We start from the raw sequence: 17,615 nt of genomic DNA, 5'->3' as shown, positions 1-17,615 counted from the left end.
AGACAAAAGGCAGGATAAGATTAGAAGTTCCGAAGGAAAACAACAGAACAGTCAGAGGCAACATTGGGAGACACAGTAAGCTGCAAGTTTTCCAAACTTGAAAACAGATAGCTTTAGTTTTGGAAAAAGCAGCTTCCAAGATCGTAAGTAATACTAACTCCACACCTAAGCAAATCGTACTGAGACTGCAGAACAAACACAAGAAAAACACGTGCAGAGAGGAGAGCTTATCTACAAAGGAGCAGACACCCGGCGGAGGGCAGACGAACGGCAGGTGCGCTCCGGCGGCCGACGGATGACAGTGCGACCCAAACACCCAGCAGGGCCGTCAGCCCCGCTCGGCCGGCGCGGGAAACGCCAAGCCTCTGCGGATCAAGACCGAGACTGTCACCCCGCAGGACCGTCAGAACTCGCAAGCGGTGTCACTCCAGCGCGGTCTGTGTCCCGGGCCCATCAGCGCGGGGAAAGGAGCCGGAAGATTGCGAAGCGTCAACAGGTTCCCTCGCCGTCGGTGGGCAGCCAGTTCCCGCTCCGGGGCCAACTCATCCCAGCAGGGACCAGGAGCGGACAGGTGACAGCCCAGCTCTATGAGGAGCACGTATACGGGACAGAGTGCTTCAGGAGGAAGGAGAGCCAAGTCAAAGCGAAGGGTAAGGTGCGAAAGGGGGTAATGGGTCACAGAAAGCGACAGGCTTGTTCCTTTTTATTTTCCTAAAAGGAAACCCGCAGGCAGGTGAGCAATGGTGATTTTTAGAAACCACGATAACGGCTTATTTCAGAGGCAGGAAAACAAGCCCCGACGGAAACACAGCTACGCCATCGAGCTGGGGAGGGAGCCCCACCTGAGGCCTGCTACACCACGGGGTTGTTGGAGAAGTGGGTAGCTACTGATTAACTCCAGCTTTCTGTTAAAGCGGGAACATGTGGTTAAGGCAATCGTTTAAAAAAATGAATTATAAATTCAGGGGATGGACGATAGGGTTTTAAAAAGAAAGAAAGCTAAAACATAATTAGTATCCTCAGAGATAATTAGAAAGACTTATTAGAAATTTAAAATAAATATTTTCAAAGGACAGTTGGTAGGAAAAGTTCAGGAAACATTCCAGGATGGAATAAAAACAGAGACAGGAGGTCAGCAACAAACTTTCACCAACCACACGGCACATGCAGAAAACGGGGCGATGCCTTCAAAACCAAGAGGAAATTATTTTAAATCTATAATGCTATACACAGCTAATCACATGTGAGAGCAAAATAACGGCATTTTCAAACAACCTGTGGGTTATCTCGCACACAAACATTCTAAAATACATGAGAATATGACAAGATTAAACAGCTGCCGTGGCCGGTGTCTCAGTGGTTAGGGCATCGGCCCACGCGCCTGGTCAAGGGCACATGCCTGGGTTGCAGGTTCAATCCCCAGGCCCAATCAGGGCATGTGTGGGGGGCAACCCATCGATGTGTCTCTCTCATATCAATGTTTCTCTCCCTCCCCCTCCTCCCTTCCACTTTCTCTGAAAAATCAATGGAAAAAATATCCTCAGGTGGGGATTAACCAGAAAAAAAAAAAAAAAAGCGCTATCTACCAAGGTGGCCATGTTCCAAACACAGAGCCAACTGACATGTGGCCTGATTCTTCGGAACAACATATAAAACAGCAGGAAGGGAATCTTTTGACCCAGACAACCTGTTTTCTCCCAGCGGAGCAGACCCAGTGACACAGGGCTATGCAGCTCCAACCACACCACGTGATGTTGCAGTAAGTGAAGTTTGCACAATATTGTAAATGTCGCTTATTAGTTCTTAATTCTCCAGAATCACCCCGTGCATAAAGTAGGGAAGACCATCAGAGTTACTAAACATAACATGAATGTTCTAAACCCTGACAACAGTTTGAGGCAGCGGCGAGGAGAAACGGAGGGGAGGGGAGCCGAGCGAGGACTCCTTCGTCACTGTGACCCAGACAAGCAGTGTCCCAGGGAAGAGCGGAGAGAGGCCAGGTGATGTCCTGGTCACTCCACTCAGCTTATGCCGAATGCATCATGCAAGGTTTTCCGTTTTGACGGCAATCGTGCCGCATGCATCCTAACACAAAATAATCCCACTCAGTTGTGAAGGATGTGGGGTTAACCCAACCCAACTCCTCATTTTACTACCAAAGAACTAAGGCATAGAGAAATCACCTGACTCGTCTAACCCCGGGCCCTAGACCATTAACCATTAAAGCAAAATGCTACCAAGTTCTCAACTGTCCAGAAAGCACTGACTTACTTGAATGAACATTCGGTCACGTCGAAAGGGCGGCAGGCGTACTGTGTCCGCCACTCGAACAGGTAGGAGCAATCTGAAGTCTCCCTCAGAAACACCGGCTGGAAAGGTCGAGAGAGAGACACGCTCATGAAGCAGGAAACTTCCGTTTGTTTACATTTTGAGTTTTAAGGATGGAAATAATAAGGGCTGATTACGTTCATTAAAATCTATACAAATTCACCATTTAAATAATGTATTTAAACTAAGCTCAGCCGGCAGGGCTGTGACGAGAGCAGATACTTTTTTTTTTTTTAAGTATGTGTTTTTATTGATTTCAGAGAGAGGAAGGAAGAGGGGGAGAGAGAGAGAAACATCAATGATGGGAGTCAGTGATCGGCTGCCTCCTGCACGCCCCGTACTGGGGATCGAGCCTGAAACCAGGGCATGTGCCCTGACCGGGAATCGAACCTTGACCTCCTGGTTCATGGGTTGACGCTCAACCACTGAGCCACGCTGGCCAGGCCAGATTCACTTGATAAAGACAGTGGGGTGCGGGTGAGGCGGCTCCCTGCTGCCGTGGAGACCTCCCGAGGGCTCCCAGCTCACCTTCTGGGTGCTGCGGTCACAGTAGAAAAAGATGGTTGTCGAGCGTTGATACACCTTATGGCAGGTGTCCCCCCCAGTGTAGTTCATTTTCAACAGCCCGTTCTCGTAAGTCAGCTTCTTAGTGAGGAGACCTGTTCAAGAAGCAGACGGTTAAACAAGGACCGGTCCAGGACGTCCCCCGGTCACCGCGCCTAACGTGACAGACACGCTGCGTCACGCACCCTGAATGAACAGGTGGCTGAGCGTGCGCGGCCTCCCTGCACCTGCCACCTGCTCCCTGTCACACTGTAGCAGGAGGAATGAAACCAGGCTCCTCCCGCCCAGGGTTGCAACAGTGTAGACCAACCACAGGAGGAGGATAGACACTCCTCAGCCCCATCAGCAAAGACGTGTCCCTTCCTCTGCGCAGCCCCTGCGGGCCGCCCACCTACGACAGCAGCTACAGCAGCTACTTTGACTTCTTTTTAAAATGATCTTCAACCTATTATCACTCGCCCCCCCGCTGAGACAATAGGATGGTGAACGGCCTGCCCTACACGTTTTAGAGCCAAACCCTGGACTAAATGTGTCCCCTTTGGGCTGAAGTCTAGAAAGTACCACCTCAGAACACCCATCACTGGCTAGTTCAGTGGGTCCCAATGTTGCAATAAAGGAAAGAAATACGATCTTAGGATCCGTGCTGGTATCGCTAAGTGAAATAACTAAGCTCTAACGACATCCGTCACTGTGCCTTCCGGACAGGAAAACGAGCAGCCAGACACGCTGTTAATGAGAACACAGCAGCCGCCCCTCCTGCTCGAGAACCACGTTCTCTCCAGGCGACGTCTTCACCAGGCCACCCCACGCTCTGCAACAAGAGCAGAAGCCAGCCCGCGGCACCTGCCACTTTGTGGAATCCCAGCGGCCCCCGCTTCTCCTGACAGGACGAGATCTCCTTGGACTTGTCGGTGGAGCAGACACTGGAGGACAGCTTCCCGCAGACCCGGAGATAGTAGGTGTACTCCCCGGCTTTCACAACCGTGTCGTTCACGGCCAGCGGCTTCAGGTCGTACAGGTGGCCGTGCCTCGGGTCTCTCACCTCACAGTTGTCTCCTGCAAGAACACACAAGTGCTGGGTGATGGCAAGGACACCCGTAATCACACTTCCGGGCAAAAACTTATACAATTTTCAATCATACAGGTACCATCTTAAAATAGGTACCAAACATGTGTCCACGTTATTTCATTTTGTTTATATATATACGTAATACCAACTGCCTGGCCAACAGCTTTCTAGAAAAGCCCAGGACACGGGATGAAGATCCATTTAATCAAACAATACCACATGGTAATGTGTTCAAGTGTGAGACGCCAATAACATCAATCCAGTACAGCAGGAAACGCTGCTGGTCAAGTTGGTGATGTGTGGAGTAAAATAACTCCAGGATAAAAAATTACCTGTTGATTCTAATCACTACGTGGTACTCCTGAAACTAATGTAATATGTCAACTGGAATTGAAAATAAACTCCCTAGATAATAGTAAAAAAAAAAAAAAATTATCCGTCCACTAATGAGTGTTTCAGGATCACCCAGGTGCCCGTTACCACAGGTTTCACATCTGTGGTGCTGTCCAGGGCACCTGTGACGTCGGACCCTCGCACCACCGGTGAGCTGGGCCCTGGCCTCACCTTCCGCTCTGACCACCGGGCAGGCCTCCACTGTCCTCCAGACAAACACGTACTCACATTCGTCCAGCAGCTGGAACATTGGCGAGCCCTGTAACAGACACCAATGGCTTACTTTCTTTTCATTAAAAAAAAAAAAGTGACACGGCAGCCACAATTAATACCCAACTTTTAACCTCTGTGAGAAAAATCTAGAGCATTTACCACATGAGACCCAGGGGAAACAGCACATTCCAGTTAAACCCTACCAGTGGCCTAAAACCCATGAAAACACAGGCCAGTTTTAAATTAGACAGGGGATTCAGAGATTGGAGGGACACGGAGAATGGAACCGACACACGAGGGACCACGCTGTTCACTGCACACGCACCGACGTATGCGAGCACTCGAGTGTGATCCTGGTGGAGAAGCGCTGGCTCCCACACTTGTCGCCGTTGACATAGACAAGGCTCAGGGACCCGTTAGCAGCGGCTTGAGGACTAATCTGCACCACGCCCAGGTTCCAGCTCTTTTCTTCGGACACCAGGCAAGACCCCACTGCGTTGCCTGGAAGAGCCAGCAGATTGGTGTGGGGTCGGGGGTGGGAGGGAAGGCAGATGGAACTGGAGTCGCAGGCCCTAAACTCACCACGGCACCCGGGAATGTAAGGCAGGGGGGTGCACACGCTCAGGTAGAAAGTTCTCTTTTTTCCATCAACCGAAGTGTCCACAGCAATCCAAGGCTTTCTAACCTTGCTTAAGCCACTCAGGTCATACTCGTTTCCGGCGAGGTCTGAAAGACAACGGGAACGCGCTGGAGCAGCTCCCACGTTAGCCTTGGAGCTCAGCCCCCGACCCCACGAAGGCCCACGCTGCGTGATCTGACTCATGGCTAAGACAGGGAGCCCCCGGAAGCCCGAGCTGCTGTTCACAAGGAAGACCATCGACGTGGAGGTGGGCAACCCACAGAGTGCAGGGTCCTGGGGACACGGACCAGGGTCCTGGGTCCTCCTCTCACAGCTTTACGCTTTTTACTTTTCTTCCTCAAATAGGGAACTTGACAGTGTATTTGATTTCCCCCCCAAGTTTTCTTCTCTGTACTTAAGCAGTTTCTGATCCCAAAATATAGTTTAAAACCATTAATAATCTGATTCTCTTCAAGAGAAACATTCCAAACCTAAGCATCCTTTAAAGGAAATGTGCAACACAAATGGCATGTGCCTGTAAAATAAAATACACCACACACACTCGTGCACACGTACACACACTCACATGCACACGTACATAGTGCACACACTCATGTGCACACACACATGCACTCACAACGCACTCACATGCAGACACACTCGTGCACACACACACTCGTGACCGGCCTCTTAGTTCCTGGTCCTCCAGGCCTTACCCGTGACCTGGCAATCCACCGGAGAAGGCACACAGGCCAATGCCGTCTCAAGCTCAAAGAAAGTGTTTCGGATCCCCCGGAAAGAGTCCACGTCCTGATGCAGGAATTTGGCGATCCCCGGGTAAACGTCGTCATTGCAGACAAAGCGGATGATGAAAGTATTGCCGGTCTCTGGGGAACGAGGAGAACAGCCTGAGAAACAGCAGCAATCACAGCACAGCCCGGACAACGCTTCTGCTGGGAACGAGCCTCGGGCCACCTCGGAACGTGACATCACAGCGCCAGGTCTGTTTCAAGGGGCCCGATCTGAACCAGAGTGGCCGGTGACGTTATCACGTCCTTTTAACACGGAAGGAAACTGAAGCCAGGAGGTGAAGGAAGGAGCCTGAGGCAACACAGTGGAAAGTGCAGGTCATAAATGAGCCCAGGCCCCGGTGTGCTGGCGCCTGGACTCACACCCAGAGGGAAGGGATGAAAGCAGCTGTAGCCACACAAGCACAGTGGTCACCCTGTGAGAAGAAGATGATTTCCCAAATCAGAAGAGAAGGGATATGAAAGTGCCTAATCTAGATCATTTTAAAACAGTGCTCTGAAACTGGAGAGCCAAAAAATTATAAAGAATAAAAAAGCAGGTGGTTTTCTGAGTACTGAGGTGACCAAGAGTCAGAGACCTTTCCATGGGGGAAGTAAAGGGTCCGCACCACCCAGCCCTACTGGAGTCCTCCCGTAACCAAATCACTTCTCCCTGCAACTTCCACCTTCAGTCCAGACCCTCCCAACAAATGACAGAGAACAAGCCCGACTCCTCTTCTAAAGGACAATCCCTCCGAGCTGACAGCAGCCCCGGCCTTACACCACCCTCCACAGGAATCACGAGCGATCCCTCTGCCGTCTGTGCCAGCGGCTCTCTTCCCGGGTGCCGCGTTCTCGGTTATCTGTGAGCCCGAGGCGTGGTGCAGAAGGGAGCCCGGGACGCGGCAGTCACAAATCCTGGAGGGCAGGGCCGCCACCCACTCCCTTCCAGATACGCTCCAACTGGCGCATTTATACTGTGACGCCCCCTCGTGAGTTTACCAAGGAGCGGTGGGAAGAGCGTAGATGAAAAGCCAGACAGGTGGCTTCAAATCTCAGCCCTGCTTACTAGCTGTGAACCCCTGGGCAAATTACTGCACCTCCGTGGGCCTCGGTCTCCTCCCCTGCAAGAGAGAAATGTACTAACTGGCAGAGCCAGGGTGAAAATCCAAAGACCCGGGCCCTGACCCTGGCACTGCCCACCAATAAGCTACTGGCTCTGTCCAGGGAACGGGGCCTTTTCGGGCCCTCGTCACCTATAAAGGGAAGAGGTGGGTAAGCAGAAGGGCACGAGCACTGCTGAGGGCGGGTGAGAACCAGCCGGCCACGTGCACCCAGCGTCCTGCCCCAGGAAGCACTCGATGCAGAACAGGGGCGCCAACCGCCAGCACCACCCTCCTGCACCGTGACACCAGGTTCCTGCTGTGTGACAGTCGCAGAAGAGAGTAAAAACGTTAAGAAGCAACACAGCAAAACTGTCTGTAGAGATACAAGGAAGACTAAGTGGGAGAAGTGGAGGAAACAAAGGGAAAAACAAAGTAACTTTTATTATCGTCCGGTCACGTCTCCAGCACCTGAAAGAGACGGGATAAAAGGGAAGTGACAGCGTCCCACGTGAGGACCACTGACGAAGGACGCCGGGAGGAGGGAGCGAGTGGGCAGCAGTGGCCCGGCAACCTCTCTAGTTACAGGACCGCCTCTGTGGGACCTGGGCAAACGCAGGGACGCATCGGTGTGGTGCCCGTGAGCCCGGAGGACTCTGGGACACTGCAGGGGCTCATGCGTTACACGCTCAGAAGGGGAGACAGTCACAGAACCGCTGGGACACAGGTCGGCTACACCAACGTGGCTCTGGGCTCACCTTTGGTTTCGGAGTAGGGCCCCTCGTAGGTCAGAGTTAAAAAGCCCTCTGTGGATAGCTCGAGGCGCTTCTCGAATCCAACAAGCCGCTCTGGCTTCAGATTCTTGATATCTGCCGTGTGGGTCACCACCTCGCAGCCGGACGCTGGCTTTCCGTTCAGGTTCCCGCAGATCGACATTGTGCCGCACACGTTAAACTGCAGGCCGGACGGCAAGAAGCAAACACATGGAGCTCAGACCACGTAACTCACCATAAACGAATCAGAGTCCTGCAACCCAGACCCGCCAGGCTGGACAGCTGCTGCGGTCCGCTGTTTGTCACCAGCTCCCCATGGTTGGGCAGGGGAGTCCTAGAGTCAGTATCAAAGGCAAAGTCCAGTGGCAATGCCCACAAACGGCCTCCGAGGCGCTGCACATGTTCATTTATATGTCCCTGCACCTCCAAATGCACAGGGATACACCTCAGGTAACAATGCGCCATGTGTAACCGAGGATGCATGTGACCCATCATCTTACAGTATTTTAAATCACATTAGAGAAAGAATATCCAGCTGAAATCACAGGAATTAAAAGTAAGTATAACGTGATGCCCTAGACTTCTAAAGATGTTGGTCATTCCACTTAAGTTCAATTATAGTCACTGTAGTTATGAAAAGAAAGTAGGCCCCTCTCTGGTGTGGAGACGGAAAGGCGTCGAGACCTCTGTGTATGAAGTGGGCACAATGTGTTGAAATTAACGACTATGTACAGAAAGTGGTTTTCTAAAGAGCCTCGTTCCCCTACGTCAGACATGGCCGGGTGGTGCAATGCCAAGTAGTCAGGGTGCGTCTCGTCCAGCATGTTCATAGGGATTCGTGTCTAGAATGTTCTCTACGGGGTTCAACCAGGTTCTCGTCTGCCTCACGCTCTTACAGGCAGCTAAATACACGCTCACCTACTGGACACCATACTCTCACCTATTATAAACCACCTGGTACAAGCTGAACTCTGCAGGAGCAGTTAGGGGTGCAGGGCAGGGAACCACCTCAGAAGGGTGCTGCTGAGCGACCCATCTCACCCCAGGGTCCTCCTGGGCTGTGGAACAAGCCATGTGCTCGCTTTCCTGTGTGACACGTACACAAAGCTCCCTCTGCATCAAACTGTTATAACATGCTCGCCCCAACTTCCTGCTTCCACTACGGCTTTTGCTACAAGAATTTGAACAAACTAAGATAAAGATTTTTTAAGCTTTTTCCCTTTCTGGTGGAGCTTCGTTTATGGCACAGCAGCATTAATGTGGACATTTCCCACCTTGCTGCTCCAGAGACACTGTTGGGGGGTCTACGAAGGCAACGCTGTCAGAAGGGTCTAGAACAGCCATCTCGCGTGTTTCCCTTTCGAAGGGTAATATAATTACCATTTCCTCTGGACTAGAGGTTCTCAGACCCCAGTGGGCACCAGATCACCCGGAGGGCTTGTTAAATCAAACTGCCGGCCCCATCCATGAGAACCTGTGTTTCTAAGAAGTCCCTAGATAAGACGAGTGCGGCTGGCCCAGGGACCCCACTCCAGGCTCAGTAGCAGATGAGGAATAACTGGCTTTCTGAAGAACGGCTCCCTCGCGTCTGCACTGTACTGGGATGGGGTGATGGCTTTACCTCATTTCCCCCTGAAATCCGGAATCTCCTGTCTCCTCCTGGGTCAGAGCTGCCATCCCAGTGCCCGGGGCCACTCCTAAGGACGGCCACCTTCCCTGTCGCCAGCTGCAGGTGACTTTCGCGCACCCTGTCCTCGTTTCAAAGCAAACTGGAGTTTTTACAACTCACTTAACTCTTACCGCAAATGTCTTCCCGATGCCGGTGACCATATAGCCTTGGGAGGTGTTCAGCGGGTTCAGGTCGAACACGTACCCGCTGTTAGGGTCCCTGATAGAGCAGGCCTGTGTGGACAAGGGGAAGAGACGCGTTCAAACCAAGTCCTCGCCCTGGAGGGCACAACAAACACAGCACCTCCCAAACCTGCATGGGGGGCATCCCAGACCCTGTTCTCCTCTGAGGAAGCCCAGGGAGAAAGCAGCCCTTAGCCGCGCCCTGGAGCCTGCCCGGGAGCTGGGCCAGACGGCACACCCACCTGGAGGCCCTTAGGGCTGCTCTACTTACCTGCGTAAGACCACGGCTGACCTCTGAGGGGAAAGGCAGGAACAATAAGAGACCCATAAATAATGTTTTAAATCCACTTAAGGCAGCTGATGCAAGTCCTGTTTTCTCAGTGTCCCTTCTCTTCTACGAGTGATGAGCCCCTCAGCCCATGCCTTTTGTTCTGCCCCATCCACCACATACAAGGAAAGGAGCAGCGGCCACAGCCCAGGAAGCACTGACCCAGGACAGGGCGCAGCCTCCCACCCTCCCCGCCCTCCCAGAATCCACCCTGTGCAGGGACATCATTCAGGGGAGCCTGGGCCCTGCCGTCAAGGAGTCTGCCTCCCAGCAAGAGTTAAAGAAGGGAGGGCGGAAAATACGTCCCATTATAAAGAAAAACAGCCAGGGCTGTGCAAACAGGAGCCGCCCTCGGGAGGTGGGAGGATGCCTCACAGCAGTGCCCCCTGCAGGGCAGGGCTCACGGAGGGCCAGCGTGAGCCAAGGGGCAGGCGGCCGGGACCGCAGCGGGCACGCGGCCAAGGCAGGGAGGGGCAGGGGGGGCTGAAATCAGCAGTGAAGCCTTGAGTACTGCCGTGGCCAGGGCACTACATGGCTAGCCGTGGGCCCATGCAAGCGTAGCAGGTTCAACTCCCACTCAAGGGCACGCACCAGGGCTGCAGTTTCGATCCCCGGCCTGGGGCGCGTGCAGGAGGCAAGTAACTGATGTGTCTCTCACAGCGATGTTTCTCTCTCTCACCCTCCCTCCCTCCCACTCTCTAAAAATTAACGGAAAAAATATCCTCGGGTGAGAGTTAACAACAGTAACAAAAAAAACCTTAAGTATCACAGTAACACAGGTGGCTGTTTTCTACAGGTGACAGGCACTGAAATGTTTAGGTGTTGGGGTGACATATTAACCTCTCCAATCGCAGCAGCGGCAGAGAAGCCCAGAGCCCCTGGGGCGCCACTGCCACGTGGAAGGGACGGTGGGATGCAGAGCAAAACAGAATCTACAGTAACCCAGGAGTAAAACTGGACCTGGAAGCCGGGGTGGGAGAGGAATGAAGGCGACTTCCAGAGTCTGCTGTCAAGTGGGGAACTAGAGACGCCGGTTGCAGATTTGGAGCAAGAGGGGAGGGGTGCGTGCAGAGCTGGCGCCTGGGTGGGAACGTCAGGGCAGCTCAGCAAGGGCCCGGGACAGCGCACGTACCTCGTCCGTGTCGGTCGTTATCTGGATTGGACAGGCAGCCTCCGTATTCCACAGGAAAGTGACCACACACTCCCACACGAGAGAAAATATCGGGTGGGTGTTCTGAAAGGTCAGATCCAGGGTAACGGTTAATCTAAGAAATGGAACTCGACTGAACCCAAAGCAGCCCAGCCCGTTCCATAAAAACGGCCACCGTCTCCCGACACTTTACTAGGCGCCGATCGATAGGCTAGGCATTTAATGAGCATTATCTAGTCACAGCGTAACATCTTTATTATTCTTACGCTACCTCTCAGGCTTGGGTGTGAGGACATCTGCCTGAGGCCACGCCAGCAGTAAATGGTGGACTGGGACCCACACCCAAGTCTGAGTCCCAGTCTGTGCTTTTGAGAAATGCTCCCCCCAAGAGTGTGGAACACAGCAAGCCAGGGCAAAGGCTACGGGGTGCACGGTTTCATCTGTGTTAAGCTCAGAAACAGGCAGAGCCGACCTGAGAGGTCAGGACGGGTGGAGACGTGACAGGAAGAGACATAGGAGGGCTCCGGGGAGCAGCAGTGCTGTTTCTGGATGGGGGAGGTGTGGTCACACAGGTGTGCACGGTTGTGAAAATGCTTCCAGCTGTTAGTTCCTTATCATCTGTGGATTCTCCGGGTGCGTTTCAATAACAGGTCCTCAATCAAGTGCCACTCGACCTTACGTGACACCACCGCCCCGTTACGGACAGTGGCAGCTCCCATCTGGAGCGTTAATCAAACACTAGGCACCGCTGAGAGTTTTATTAGCATTTCTCACCTAAGCCTCACAACAACCCCTTGAACCAGGTTCTAATATTACCCGATATCTGCATACAAGGTGGGGAAACTGAGGCACAGGGAGGTTAAGACACCTGCACAGGCTCACCGGTGAAGGAAGTGACTGTGATCTCACCCTGAGCCTACACCTCACCCACCAACCGCCCTCTGACCTGGAAGTCCCCCACCCTTGCAGCCTCAGCGTCTCCAACAGTAAGACAGAAACACATCCGTGCAGTCTCTGCCTCACAGCACGGCTGTGAAAAGTAACTGAGCTTAATCTGTGATAATTCCGTGACCTGCACATCTCTCTGTGGATGTGGCCTCTACTCACTATTTCCTGGGCCCACGATATGTACCAGATACACAGTGACAGTGTGAAACTGAAAAAAACTAAAAATACCATCCAAACAAGGTGTCACAGGAGACTAAGGCTCCAAAAGAACTTGCTGGAACTGCCCACTCTCACCACAGCAACAAGAAACCAGGCAGGGGCAGGGAGGTGTGTGAGGCTCCAGGAGGCGATGCTCAGACACGCCCAGAGAGGTGGCGAGGGCCGCGATGGGCAACCATGATTCCTTCCTGAGACTGACCGAGGGAGAAAGCGGGAAACCCCAGCTCGGGCTAATCGCAGGGTGCACGTCAGTCTCAGCTGTGGAGCCCCTCCTTGCACAACACGGGCCATGCCTACCCAGCTGGTGATTCCGTTCCGTATCACGGAGACCTTCTTGAATTCTAAAGAAATCATCTCTTAAAAAACATCATGTGTTGGCAAAAAAATTAAAAAAGGGAGAATTTGGGGTCTGCGGGATGATTGGAAGGTATGTAACCAAGTCCGCCAGGCTGCTGAGAGGAGTGGACACATTTGGCTACTTCGTTTCAATGAAGCTAGAAGAAGCTGTAGCACACCCTTAAAAGGTGGACTTTTAAGTTATTTATTTAATAAGAAACATGGATTTCAGTATCTCTACTCTGCATTTATCTAACAGTTTGTCCATTGCTTGAAAAACACACGACCCAGGTATAAATGTAAAATTCCAGGTACAAAAGCAATTCGGTCTGAGAGGGTCAAGTTCTGGAAATGGATACCGGTGATGGGTGCACAACACTATCAATGTACTTAATGCCACCAAATTCTACGTGTAAAAAATGACTAAAGTCATAAATTATGTGTTATATATTTTTTGCCATAATTTCTTTTAAAAAAAAAAGGCAATTGGGACTATACAGAATTACCATAAAGCACTTACCTTTGGCGTTTTCTCTTCGGCTCTTCCCCAGCGAAGGAACTCGGAGCCACAAGCAATCCCCAGCACCTTCCTACCTCCCAGCCTCAGCTTCTTATTCCTGCTTTGCCAGTGAATTACACACATGTCCCTCCCTGTCTGTCCACCGGCCTGAGCGGAACCAAGCCTCAGCTTCCTCTTCCGAGGACTGTGCACTGAACCAGCTCTAAGACCTGTCCTGCTGCCATGATCCTCGGGCCACTGACTCGCAAGAACAGGCAGGACGGTGCCCGTAGAACTCAGAGAGAAAACTCGAGTCTACAGAACACCATGCAGGGTGTGTCACATACCAGTAGTAAGAGAACAGGCTCAACTGCAGAAAATACAGACACGAAAGCCCTCCTACGAGCTCCCTGCCGCCTCATGTTTACTTCACGGGCTGACCTGAAGCAGAATTAAGAGCAACCCAACTGCTCCACCCACCAGACTCAATTCATCTCCATTAGAGACACAGGCGGAACTGGTCACAGAGGACCCCAGAGCGAACCCAGTGCTCCGCTGAGCGACCCGTCCCAGGCCAAGCCGTGCCTTACCAGGCTGCCGCGGGAGCAGACGAGGTGGATCCTGGTGGTGTAGGTGGTCTGCACCCCGTCGCTGGTGGTGCAGGCAGAGCCGTTCGTGTACTCTAGCAGGAGGCTGCCACTGTCCTCCACCAAGGGGCCTGTCTCGGCAATTCCCAGGTTACTGATGGAGACTACTTCGGAAAACACGCCCTGCGAACAAACACATCTGTTAGGTTCCCCTCCGACTTCATCACTAATGTGGCAGGTCCTAGTTGCTCACAGTCATCTATGTTCCACAAAGTCACCGCAAACACGGAGCTAGTGAACACGGAACACATGTGCTTACATACAGGCAAAACCTGCACCCCTATGAGCACAGATCTCACCCAGAACATTATCTTAAATCCTCAAAACACCTCACAATGGTGGATTCCATCATCTTTACAACAGCAAAGTGATGCTCAGACATGTGGCCTGTCCCAGGCCACCCCTCTACAGTCACCGGAGGCGGGACTCTAACCCCATCCACCTGACCCCACACTGTCTGGTCCCTCACGTCCCATCCTCTTGTCATCTGGGCAGGAAACAGTCAAGGATGCAGAGCACCCCGTTCCCCTCAGCGGGGATCACACGTCGGGCCATGGTGCCCGCAATGGCTGTGAGTATTACTTTAGGGGTGACAAACATTAGCGAGTAGACGAATCTGCAGATAGAGAATCCACGATATCAAACGCTGACTGTACTGAGGCCACGGCTCCCACAGAGAGAGCACGTGCAGGTGCTTGAACACACCACGGGAAGCCAAGTCACCACCACACAAAACCAGCCACCTCCGAGCCGCCACGCAACACGCGCCAAGAAAAGTGTGTTGCTGACGTGCTATTCTTAAAGACGTGCGTCCATTAAGACTCGCCACGTAAAAGCACAAAAACGTACCAAGCTGCTGGCGGTCACCACACTCAGCTGACGTCGAAGGGGCAGTTCCGCGCCGGGTGAGAGCAGCCCTTGGACCTACTTCACCCACAGTGCCCGACTCTCCCGAGCCGGTTCCACCCAACTAGCCACAAGCAACAGCTTCTGGAAGCAAAACTATTCTTTACAGATGCCTGCCAGTCACTCGCAGGCACTTTTTAATTCAGGCTGAGCACTCCGCTGGGAGCTTCCTCTGCCCTGTGCTGTGCTCGCTCAGGGTTTAAATCTGAATCGTAATTCACACACCATCGCACCCAGGGGAGGCCCCGCTCCTACTCAGAGGCCCCCACATCAGCAGCTGGCCCTACTTTGATCTGGGAGCCCCAAAATAACCACACATCTCCACGGAGGCACGTGCTCCGAGGGAGACGCAGACGACTGGTGGGAAGACTCACCTGATTGTTTTCATACTTCATCTGGCAGGCAGCTGCGTACCGGTCGCAGCCTGGGACGGGGTTCAGGGGCCGACACACGTTGATGTAGTATTTCCTCCACATGCTGTGCTGTCCTGCGCTGTCCAGGGCATACCAGTTTCCTTCGGGACCATCTTCAGACTTCGCAAGCCTAAAATTACAGAGCAAAATGTATGCTTTTCAAGCCTGACAGTTATTTTCTAAGGAGTTAGAGAAACACAGAACAAAACACACCCTCCCAATCACACTAGAGGTGGCTCACTGTGACTCATGACGCCCACTGTAGTTGATTTTTTAATATACATTTTTCTTTTCTTTTAAATATATCTTTATTGATTTCAGAAAGAGGAAGGGAGAGAGAGAGAGAGAAAGATAGAAACATCAGTGATGAGAGTCATTGATCGGCTGCCTCCTGCCAGCCTCCCCACTGGGGATCGAGTCCGCAACCCAGGCATGTGCCCTGACTGGGAATCAGACAGCGATCTCCTGGATCCTAGGTTGATGCTCAACTGCTTTGCCACGCCAGCTGGGGTGTAGTTGACTTTTATTAAACACAGGATTCAGCACACCTGGACCTGCCCCCACACCTCTGTACTGAGTCACTGATTTAAATAATGCAGCTGAAGACAGAGGCTTTGTGGTACAAAGACCAGTTAATATCACAGCCTACCAGGCCACTGTTAGAATTCACTCTGGCCGGCGTGGCTCAGTGGCTGAGCATCGACCTATGAACCAGGAGGTCAGGGTTTGATTCCCGGTCAGGGCACATGCCCGGGTTTTGGGCTCCATCCCCAGTAGGGGTTGTGGAGGCAGCTAATCAATGACTCTCTCTCATCATTGATGTTCCCATGTCTCTCACCCTTAAAAAAAAAAAAAAAAATAGAATTCACTCTGCTTCACACTCCCCAGCTTGGTCCTGCACCCCAGAACTACCTGACACCCCATCGACAGCTCAGCGCCATGATCACCAGCAAGTCCTAAATGACCTCAGCACTAACTGACCTGGGCCTGGGCCTAGGCCAAGACCAAGGGCAGGCTGACCCGCCTTACCTGGAGAGATCGTACTGCTCCATTGAGTCGATGTCGGTGACCATGCACTCCAGCGGCTCCTCGGGGCAGGCGTAGCTGGTGTACCACCGGAAGTTGTAGGTAGAGTTATCTTCCTCCTAATCACGTGGCACAGAGACACGGGGAGGGATGGCAAAGAGGAGGGGGAATGTTACGAACGCCAGAATTTTTAAAAAAACGATAGGTACATTCTCTAAGTAAACACTGTAGGAAGAAAGGTTACTTTGCCCATCTCATTTTATTAACAGGAAGAGTGTCCAGGGAAGAATCAAGGCAGGAATCCAGCCTCTGTGCGGTGGAGTGAGGGATGGTGGTGATGTTTCTGTGTTTGGACCTGTATCCAACAGGGTTGAGGGTGATCAGAGAGGACAATGACCCATTGAAGAAACAGTCAGAAAGTGAACACCGCCTGTGGACCCAGCAAATCTAAAAGAATTAATTACAATCTCAAGAGGTGACCGTGTGGCCAGGAAACCGGACAAACGGCCCTGTTGTAACCACCTTCTCCTGCCCTCACGAGACTGACGTCTCTCCCTGGTGTCGTGCGCAGGCCCGCGCACCTGCAGGTACGGCGCCTTCCTACCTGATACTCGGGGACACCCACTCCGGCGTCCCGGTCACAGAGGAAGGTGATCAGCGTGGCTCTTGGTGTGCGCTTGTCATTATTGTAGGGCGTCCCATTTCTGTAGGTCAGCTGGATCACCCCGTCGTAATAGGACAGTTTAGCGTTGCTCTGTCCCAAGTTCCAAGCCCTCTTCTCACTAAAACAAACAAAGGCCTCTCAGAAAAGATACAGAGACCGGACGCCTCGCAGTGCAGAGACACTGGGGTAACGGCCAATACCCGGGGGGGGGGGGGGGCAGCTGTGGCTGGGACCCCGGGCTGCAGACCACTCCGCTCCCTAGCTGAGATTTCTAAGTCCACCCCCACTCCAGAGCCCAAAACCACAGCTGGTTGAAGGCGCAGCTCCCTTCACTTCGACTAGTGAGTGAAGAAACGTACACAAATGTCCGTCTAACCAGCGAGAAGAGCCAGCCACTCAGAACTACGGCCCTGGGTAAGCCCACTCTCCTTTGCCAAGGGCATGGCTGCTCCTCCGGGAAACTAAACTCCCAGCACCCCCTGGTTAGCAGACCAGGTTTTCTCAATGTCTGAACGCAGAGATCACACCTGTTCCTGAATGAAATGTCTGTTACTCAAGACACCTCTGGGAAAACGCGTAACCGAATGCGGAGACTTGCCTCTTTGTCACCTGGCAGGCTCCCGAGCCCGGCTGGCAGGGGCCCACAGACACTGGGGCGCAGACGTTTATGTAAAAGTCGTACTTCTCTGTCTCAACCTTGTAGCCATCTTTCTTCTTGAGAGGTGTCAAATCAAAAGAAAACCCTACGAAAGAGTACAAGCGATCCGAGGATGGGATG

General features: G+C 52.6%; 1 protein-coding gene across 3 annotated transcripts in view; it reads right to left on the bottom strand.

Annotated features, from left to right (window-relative positions):
- The window catches only part of IGF2R (insulin like growth factor 2 receptor), a 97,281-nt gene that overhangs the window by 25,664 nt on the left and 54,002 nt on the right, over positions 1-17,615 (bottom strand). For 2 of the 3 annotated variants that reach the window (XM_081141557.1, XM_081141555.1), the window contains exons 15-29: positions 17,432-17,580; positions 16,778-16,951; positions 16,177-16,292; positions 15,109-15,277; positions 13,772-13,951; positions 11,162-11,263; positions 9,651-9,752; positions 7,836-8,031; positions 5,903-6,073; positions 5,150-5,293; positions 4,893-5,068; positions 4,526-4,613; positions 3,736-3,948; positions 2,857-2,987; positions 2,272-2,369 (exon numbers count right to left, since the gene is read on the bottom strand). In XM_081141557.1, coding sequence (XP_080997683.1) covers positions 2,272-2,369; positions 2,857-2,987; positions 3,736-3,948; positions 4,526-4,613; positions 4,893-5,068; positions 5,150-5,293; positions 5,903-6,073; positions 7,836-8,031; positions 9,651-9,752; positions 11,162-11,263; positions 13,772-13,951; positions 15,109-15,277; positions 16,177-16,292; positions 16,778-16,951; positions 17,432-17,580 — 2,209 coding nt within the window. Of the gene's footprint in view, positions 1-2,271; positions 2,370-2,856; positions 2,988-3,735; positions 3,949-4,525; positions 4,614-4,892; positions 5,069-5,149; positions 5,294-5,902; positions 6,074-7,835; positions 8,032-9,650; positions 9,753-11,161; positions 11,264-13,771; positions 13,952-15,108; positions 15,278-16,176; positions 16,293-16,777; positions 16,956-17,431; positions 17,581-17,615 lie in introns of all 3 variants that reach the window. The other variant, XM_081141556.1, reaches the window with a different exon arrangement.

This window comes from Miniopterus schreibersii (genome assembly GCF_964146895.1).
Source record: "Miniopterus schreibersii genome assembly, chromosome: 6".
NCBI lineage: Eukaryota > Metazoa > Chordata > Mammalia > Chiroptera > Miniopteridae > Miniopterus > Miniopterus schreibersii.
This window is presented reverse-complemented; position numbering and strand designations above follow the sequence as displayed.